Source organism: Orycteropus afer, unplaced genomic scaffold, assembly GCF_000298275.1.
Source record: "Orycteropus afer afer isolate SDZICR_OR568_19922 unplaced genomic scaffold, OryAfe1.0 scaffold00061, whole genome shotgun sequence".
Taxonomy (NCBI): Eukaryota; Metazoa; Chordata; class Mammalia; order Tubulidentata; family Orycteropodidae; genus Orycteropus; species Orycteropus afer.
In genome coordinates this window covers 6,635,742-6,645,243 of record NW_006921648.1, presented here as the reverse complement: position 1 = coordinate 6,645,243, position 9,502 = coordinate 6,635,742, and the positions used below count along the sequence as shown (strand labels likewise).

Below are 9,502 nucleotides of genomic sequence, written 5' to 3'. Positions count from 1 at the left end.
AAAAAAAAAAAAAAAAGAAACTATTCTGTATTTTGTTTTGTTTTTTGCAACGTTGACTCTACCATTTGGAACTACTGCACCCATCGATTACAAAACATGAACAAAAAAGAAGAAACAACTTTCAGATTAACCTTTCTTTTGTCTCACTTTTGCCATCCACCTTTTCAGCAGTAATAACAGTAACATCAAATGAAATTAAAAAAAAAAAAAAGTCAGGCCAGTTTTCCTTTTTATATATAAGTATATTATATATATAAACAATGAGAAGGGAATAGGGTCACATACAAGACACTGGTGATACATCTGAAACAGCGAATGAGCGTGAAGCAGACATTTATCAAAAAGATGAAAAGGAAAATATTTTGAACATGCACCTCGATTTTACGGCCCTCAACCACGGTGCCGTGTAATTTCTCCCTCGCCCTGTCGGCATCCGCACTATTTTCGAAAGTTACGAAACCAAATCCCTGCATGCAGGAGGGAGAAGGGAAAACAACATGCAGATTAATATTTCAATCCACGACCACTTTGTAACGTTCTCTCGCTTTAATTTCTACTTCTTGTCCTGGCTTCAGTTCTGTAACATGCAAATTAGAGAAATTATAAGAGTACTAAGATGTGCAATAAGTAAGCAATAAATGTGAACAAAGTTTTCCTTTTTTCTTTTTCCTTTTTTTTTTCCCTGTCACCAGGTAGCTGTAACCCCCAAAGAATTCAAAGAAGGATACTAAAAATACCATTCTAAATGTCACTACAGAAGGAAAGAAATCTAACGAAAAGAAAATGAGATCAAAATAAATTTACAGTGTCTTCACAGAGGAGAAAATGAAATAACAAGGGGGGAAAAAAAGGGGACCACTTTCTTGACATGCAAATTAAAAATAAAGGAAAAATAAAATAAAACATGTGCACAGAATTCAACAACAAACGCCAAAGTCCTCTAACATTTCCTACGGAGACATGCTGTGTGGTTTTAAGAACATTTTTTCTTCATGCAGTTTTAGGGTTATTCAAATTGGTCAATTCTACAGCCTTTACTTCTCAAAAATAAAAATTAAAAGCCTAAAAAAAGGAAAGACCTTTTTTTTTTTCATAATACACCTTAAACTCTTTGATCTAATAAACAAACAAAAAAAGAATCACATGAAATGAATAGAAATCAACTTCAATTGGTTAATAATGCAAACAGTTCAAGTAACATTTCTATATGGGTCACCCCCAGCCCCCAAGAACACACAGGCCTCTGAACTTGTAAACATTCGGTGCTACCTTATTATTAACCAAAGAGGGAAATGTGTATACATGTTGTAAAGGTCTAAGACATTAGGCTGGTAATTCAATCATCATACCAATAGGTAGAAAAGTGAACCAGCTCTGTTAGTCGAATGTTATTGACAATAACACCCTAAGCATTTCCTCCTCTGCTAACAGATAATAAATATACCCCTAGCTTCATCATTGCAACATTTTGCTTTTTAGTGTTTCAGCCTCAAAAAACCCCACTAAACTTCATATTGGCAAAATCCATCTTTGTCTTCACTGACACTGTTCCTAAGAAGAGTACAGAAAATATGACACATTATTTTTTAAACCCCTAAAATATTTGTACATCTTGTTCAGAAATATACACCAACCTTTTGAAACATATCCACTGGCAATTTGCCCAGCTCCCTCTGGTTTTCACAGTGTCAACGAGGTGAAATAATGCGATTTTGGGGACCCCGATTTCCAATTGGGTAAGCCTTAGATAATTGATGACAACACTGGCTTTAAATTAAGCCCAATTAGGGCAGCATACAAACTTCGGTAGTAAACCAGACAGTAGTTACAAGTAATCCACGACCATAACTAATGGGTGTTGAGTTCCAGTGTCTCACTAGGTTGCATTAGTAACCTCCAAGATGAATTGTGATTCGGGAGATGGTACCCAATGGTTGGGAGAAGAGCAAGCGTTACAGTAGTGAAAATGCAGTCAACTACCGAGAACACTTTGGGTGAATTCAAATGAGACGAGATGATCATTTACCAGGGTTCTATAGAGAACATGTTTCTTTAATTTGAAGGATTAGACTGAATCACCTTTTAAAATTGATCCAATAGTGAAGATCTGTGATTAGAAAGAGCCTTGAATCATTTCTTTAATATTAGGCTCTGTACTCCACCATAGAGAAGTCCCACTTCTTCTTGAACTGGGTGCCATTGAGTCAACTCAGACTCCTGGTGACTCAGAGTTTCCAATAGCTGATTTCTTCAAAGTAGGTCACCTGGCCAGAGGTGCCTTGAACTTCCAACCTTTGGTTTAGCAGCTGAATGCACTAAAAATTTGCACCACCCAGGGGCCTCCATAGTAGGTCCTCAGAACACTCACTACTTAAAAAGTTTTGAAAACTTAGCTCTTCAATGGACCAAGACTGAATTTCAGAGCTTTGCCGTATTTGATGGCTTGAATACCATGGTTTGAATCAGGTACGACTTAGTCCTCAAAGTGATACCCTGCTTTGCTCCTATCACTAAGCACCATCAAAAGACTTCTGGTGTATTTATAATAAGCATAATATTAGATTGCTTGTTTTATAGCACAACCCACTGAGCAGGGCAAGTTTCTGGGGTGAATATCTATCTGACTCAGGTGTTTGGAGCTTAGAGGTGGAGGTATGGTCCACATCACATATTGGGAGCTTAACAATCATCATTTCTTTACCTAGAAGCCTAGCTCCCTAGCATTGATGGGCCGGTCACCCATTTAATGAGTAAGAAGAGAAACTAAGATGTCACTTTGATGACTAAGATGCATGGGAGCCCAGCCCCAGCCTTTTCAATCATTTTGCATGCATGTGAAAATTGGACAATGAAAAAGGAAGGTGGAAGAATTGAAGCATTTGAACTGTGTTGGTGAAGAATATTAAAAATACTGCAGACTGCCAGAAGAACTAACAAATCAGTTTGAGCAGAAAGGCAACCAGAATGTTCTTTAGAAGTAAAGATGATGAGATTGGACTCACTTACTTTGGACATGTCATCAGTAAACACCAATTACTAGAAAAGGACACTGTGTTTGGTAAAGGAGCGGATCAGCTAAGACGAGGAAAACATGCATCCATACATGGACACATGCACACACACACTACATTGTAGTATAGGTCCATTCACATACATATATATACATACACACACATGATCTGCACATGATCTTCGTTGACTGCTGAGTTCCATGCATCAGAAGACTGTCCCCAGAAAGAACAACCAGTGGATGAGATCTTAGTTCTTAAAGGATCACCCCTTTCCTCTCTGCCTCTCCAGCAACCCCTGATGGGAACGAGGTTATAATAAGGGTTCAGTAATCAAAAGGGAAATGTCCCCTCACAGAAGGTCTTTTCCCATGAAGGAAAATGTCAGATATGAAAATATCCCCATAGGATCCTCTGCCCCTATTTAAAGGCTCCCCACTGGGCCGTCTGGGGAACACTCCCGCATTCCAGGCCCTCTCCAGCCATCGGCTCTCACCCCTTCAAGGCCAGTTCTTTCAGAAGGGGTGTACCTACAGAGAGGGGCTATTTTTGATGTTTGCTAATTTAAATAAATAAATAAATGGCAGCTTAACAAAGCTCAGCTCTGACTGTGGCAAATTTAAACGGCTTTATTCCTTAAGCCCCCAGAGCCCATCTGATCATGGGAATGACAGAAGACGTCTTAAAAATAGCATGGCCATTGTACTTTCAAATAGCTCACAATATCCTTCCAATGTCCCAAAACAGCTCACGAAAGGAATTAAATCGCTTTCTCCACCTGGCAAAAGTTACAAAACAAAATGTAAATTAAATACAAATTAAAAAAAAAAAAAAACAACAAAGACAGCTTTGAAGGCAGCAGTGCCACAGACAGGGTGAGACGCGCATCGGGCCACGCTGCCAAGAATACACCAGGCCTCAATGGGAAACACTGGGCGGGGCACGCGGTTCGCTGCGTGGACTCTGTTTCGCAGGTATGGAGAGGGTGCCTGTGGTGATTTTCATACCAGATGCCTAAGGTCAAACTGCTGACATATTACAAGAGTGACTGGAGAACACCGGGAATTATAAAAGAACAAGTTCCCTGAACTAACAGAACCAGAGAGTAAAATGGAGGGTCTGTTTAATGCTCATGTGGCCGACCCCAACATCATTGTGGCCGGGGAAGGGAGAGTGCTGGAGGTGCCTTGCCCCCAATTCAATCTGCATTGTCCTACTCAGTTAACACTGTACCCACATTCTGAGGAAGTGGGGGAGCTGCCCACTAGCCATTCTTAGGAGGTGGTTGCTGGATCCAAGAGGGCTGGTACTGCCCTGCAACAGCCCCTTAGAGAAAACAAGTTTTTCTCAGTAGTCTTCTTAGTTAGTGACTTATCCCCAGTTGTCTGTGTGAGGAAAGTAATGGGGGTTTTAACCAGTATCTCTCAGAATCTGGTGAGTTCTCATCATCTACTTACACAATCACAGGATTCTTAAAGGAAGAGTACAGATTCTGACCATCTGGTGGGTGATAAATTTGCAGCATGCACAGCAAAACCTGTTGTACTACATTTTTGTTTTATGGAAAGTGTTCATTTTCTGGTTGCTAAGGTTGCAAGGAGGAGCTCTGGTAGTGCAGTGCCTAAGGCACTTGACTGCTAACCAGAAGGCTGGTGGTTCAAACCCACCAGCCACTCCTTGGAAGGAAGGTTGGGCAATCTACTTCTGCAGTGATACCGCCCTGGAAACCCAAGGAGGGGTTGCTATGAGATGGGTCCGACTTCATGGCACATAACAACAACAACAACAAGGTTGCAAGGAGCCTTGGTGGTGCAACGGTTAAAGCATTTGGCTGCTAACCAAAAGGCTACTGAACCCAAGAGCACTCTACAGGAGAAAGATGAGGCAGTCTGCTTCTGTAAAGATTGACAGCCTTGGAAACCCTGTGGGGTGGTTCTACTCTGTCCTACAGGGTTGCTATGAGTTGGAATTGACTCGATGGCTATAGGTTTTTTGTTTTGTTTTGAAGGTTAATATCCAGGTCACTGAGTAGGTGGCACAAAGGGCTAAGCACTAGATCACTAACTGAAGACCTGGCAGTTCAAACCACCATGGAGGCACGCAGGAAGAAAGGGCTGGCAGTCAGCTCCTGAGAGGTCATCGTCATGAGAGCCCTATGGACTTAGGGCACCACCCATGACTCAGAATGGACTGGACCACAACGGTTTAAGGCCAGGATCAATGTCTATATATTTTTAATTGTAACACAGAGTCAAACTGGTGTTTATTGAACCAATCTGTTAAGAACATTAATTCATATATATTTTTTGAAAAATGATCATTTTTCTTTTTTTGGAGCTGGCTGGCAAAGTTAGAGCAAAACCCTTCTGTTGTCCTTCTAGAAAATGGCCACAGATGAGAGTAGGTTTGCTTTTTGGCGATTTTTCACATATGTTTTTATTTGAAACAAGTTTTTGACTGGTTGTGAATTGTTCATTATTATATATTTCACCAACTCATGTCAAAGTCCCTTAAGTTTCACGAAAATGTATTTGAGGTTTTTTTGAAAGGAAGAAACTTTGGACCTGAGGAGTTTTTTTTTTAATAACCTACTAGCCCAGGAACCTCCCTTACCTAAGCTTGTACCTGTGCATACAGTATTTTACTAGCCTCTAACTTAAATCTGTATCATTTTTCAGGACTGATCCCTGTTATACCCAGCAGGTATACCCACAGCACTGGTTGTCCCTCAGAGTTTGGGCTTTTGAGATTTCCACAGCGTCAAGTAGAAAGGGGACATTTTAGCAGAAGTAACAAACCAGAAAGGAGGGAAATACATACCACTGTGGTGGAGGGAACTGTACGCCACTCAAAATACGTGTGGGGAATCCCAACCTCTGTGTCTGTGGTTATATAAGCCCATTGGGGAATGGGTTGTCCTTGCCATGTGAATGAGGTGGGATGAGTGTAGGGCGTGTTGCAAGCCAACCTCTTACAAGCTACAAAAGGAGCACAGGAAGCAAAGTAGAGATGGAGGAAGACAGACACCACGCCACAGGGAGATCTCTAAGGAGCAAGCGGAAGCTGAAGAGACAAGGAGCCTCTCCAGAGCCGACAGAGGCAGAAAGCTTTCCTCTGAGGCTGATGCCCTGGAGTTGGACTCCTCGTCTCCTAAACTGTGAGAAAATAAATGTTGTGTGTTAAAGCCATCTACTTGTGGTATTTTTGTTATAGGAGCACCAGGTAACTAAGACAATCACTAAATGAGCAAAGCAGTGTTTTGCATTCAAGAAAAAGAAAGCTCAACCTTTGTGTAAAACAGGAAGATACAGTGGGTATAATTTTAAGGACAAGTGTGGAACGTTACTTTTTAACTGACATGGGGTTGACTCTGACTCCCAGTGACCCCGTGTGTTGCAGATTAGAACTGCTCCATCGGGTTTGTAAGGTTTGTGACCTTTTGAAGCAGACCTCCACACCTATCTTCGTCAGCATCTCTGGGTGGTTTCACACTGCCAATCTTTTGGCCAGTAGTGGAGCACTTAACTATCTGTTCCACCCAGCGACTCTGGTCTGGAAGGTTTGTTACAACAGACTGCTGGCTTGCTCCCTCAGCGTTTCTGAACCAAGTTCAGTACATCTTGGGTGGGGCCTGAGAATCTCCACTTATAAAAAGCTCCGAGATGACCTCACTGATATCAGGCAATCAATGATATAGAAGATGCTTTGGACATGTTTAGCTGTTTGTTTTCCCCTCCCAACGTATTTTCATGTTGAATGTATGTTGAGGCCTTTCTATAGAGTCCTCAATTTTACAAACACCAAACACCGTTGACTCTAGGAAAATCAATTTAAAAATTGGTTTCCTGGGGGAAAAAAAAAACCCTCAAAGCAATGGCAAATTGCAAAACATGGATTGGTTAACATACTAATGAATAAAATTATATTCAAAAGGTTGGTATATATGAGATTTTTCTCCCCCGAAGCCCAGGAAAATAACTGCACTTTATTGATACAGAATAATCACATATTTACCTGCTCATGAGACTATCAACTCACTTTTTAACATAAAGAACATAATTATCACTGAAAAACAAAAATGTAGCAATATCATTATTATTTTTTTTAAGCACAGGTAATTTTCCTCTGGAAATTTGATGTACAAATACATATAGCAGCAACTTAAAATGATCCCCTTATACATTTTAAATGGAGTCCAATGCATTTCCCACCATTTTGGGAACCGGAGGAGGTCCCTACAGAAATTCCCACCGAAGGCTATTTTCACAGCGTGCTGATTAAAACAGTGCAGTTGTTTCCCCTCGCACATAACAAACATTGGAAGATAAGCTAAACAATTCCAAAGTGAATAAAGTGGCTTACCTTCGAGCCTCGCTCATTAAAAATAATTTCAACATCTAAGATTTTACCAAATTGCTGCAAAGAAACAGAAATATTTTATGAGCAAAAGGGAAATGGAATGAATTAATATTTACATTGGCAATCCCCAAATCAGAATTTTCTTCTTTAATATCACAGATATATATTTTACAATGTTCTGTTAAGTCCTTGACCAGGAGAATATGGCAAAATTATGGCAATCCCCATCAAGGGATGTAACCTAGTAGGGGACTAGTACAAATACGTGTAATCAAAGGTTAATTCTATTTTCCTTTCTTCATGTGTGAATTATTGCTTTCCCAGGCACTGAGCAGCAAAGATACATAATAACTACTATATACTCTGAACCTCCCAGACCACCCCAATAGGTACCGGGAGAAACACCCTAATGAAATGTGATTTTGATAATAAAACACCCAACTAAAGGATGATATCGAGGGGTTTGGCCTTTAACCTTCTTAAAAGCTAGGAGCAGCCAGAGCATAGGAGAGAAGTAATGTAAAACAGACAAAAGCAAGGTCCACTCTATGGGCATCTATCATAATCAAGATACCAACACAGTTCTGGGTAAGCCCTCAGGCAGAACTGGCCTTTCTCAAGGAGATTCTCCATATTGTCAAGCCCCAGACAGACTTAGTTAGCATGAATAAGCTTTCTAAGAAATGAGAGTAGTCCTCAACATCTTCAAGTCTAGAAACAAGAGATTCAGATGATGAATAAATTAGCTTAGTTTTAGAAAGCTTCACGTGGGGTGAGGGGTAGAGCCACCAGATGAAAAACAGGATGCCCAGCTAAACTGAAATTTCAGTTGTTTTTTTTTTTTTTAAGGCTAATTATGGCCCGTGTCATGTTTGAGGCATGCTTATAATAACACAAAATTATTTGCTGTTTATCCGAAATTCAAATTCAACTGGGGCTCTGCATTTTTATTGCTCAATCTTGCAATCCCATTGAGACATACCAACTCACACTCACCACCATTGAGTCTGTTCTGACTCATTGTGACCCTAGAGGACAGAGTAGAACTGCCCCATAGGGTCTCCTAGGCTGTCAGTCTTTACTGAAGCAAAGCCCAAGCCAAACCCACTGCTGTTAATTTGGTTCTGACTCACAGTGCCCCTAGAGGACAAAATAGAACTACCCCATAGGGTTCCAAGGCTATCTAATCTTTACGGAAGCTGATTGCCTCATCTTTCTCCCATGGAGTGGCTGCTGGGTTTGAGCCACTAACCTTTTGGTTGGCAGCCCACCAGAGCTACTACACGTACATTAAATAATTCTTGATTCACACTTACTAGAACAGAACAAGGACCCTGAAATTAAAACCATCTGATAATCCAAAATCCTTTCGCTGACCTTAGGTTCTTTCCAGATGTCTTAGATAGGAGCTCTGGTAGTGTAGTGCCTAAGGCACTTGACTGGTAACCAGAAGGCTGGCGGTTCAAACCCACCAGCCACTACTCAGAAGGAAGATGGGGCAATCTACTTCCATAGTGATACTGCCTTGGAAACCCAAGGAGGGGTCGCTATGAGTCGGGTCTGACTCAACGGCATATAACAACAGCAACAACAGAGGGTGGCCTGGGCATGGACATATTTAAAAGACTTTGGTTGTTGTTAATGTGCAACCAGGTTTGAAGAGCTCTGTTGTAGAAAATTTGAACCCACACTTGATAAAAACTGTTTGTTTTTCAGTGTGTACACTTGTATCTAACTAATGATAAAGGATGTGCAATGTTTGCTGAGATGTCTCCAGTTCTTTCTCACTGCAATCCATGGAAGAACCTTAGTGAACTGGATTCTTTTCTGTTAGTTCCAAGTTGTTCAAGTCTTATGCCATATATGGTACTATGTCTGATTTGTGGTTCAGTCCTTAGGTCTTTACTTCTAAACCTTAATTTGTTCACTTGCTTCAAATGCTCAGTCTTAGGTACTAATTGTTAGGAAGACTTTGCTTTTCTCCATGCTGGCTGCATCTATCTTGTATTGCAGCTCCCTGTATCCCTCCTATTTTGCAGAATACATTTATTTCTCCCTGTGCAAAGCTTGAGTTCATCCCATGCTACACTCTTAATTGAAAATGGATTTTGCTATTGCTCAGAATTGTACAAAAA

At 40.7% G+C, this 9,502-nt stretch overlaps 1 protein-coding gene across 1 annotated transcript in view; it reads right to left on the bottom strand.

The window, feature by feature from the left end:
* RBFOX1 (RNA binding fox-1 homolog 1) overlaps positions 1-9,502 on the bottom strand; it is a 440,214-nt gene that overhangs the window by 132,133 nt on the left and 298,579 nt on the right. Inside the window, exons 4-5 of the mRNA XM_007939608.2 lie at positions 7,371-7,424; positions 375-467 (exon numbers count right to left, since the gene is read on the bottom strand). Coding sequence (XP_007937799.1) covers positions 375-467; positions 7,371-7,424 — 147 coding nt within the window. The remainder of the gene's footprint in view (positions 1-374; positions 468-7,370; positions 7,425-9,502) is intronic.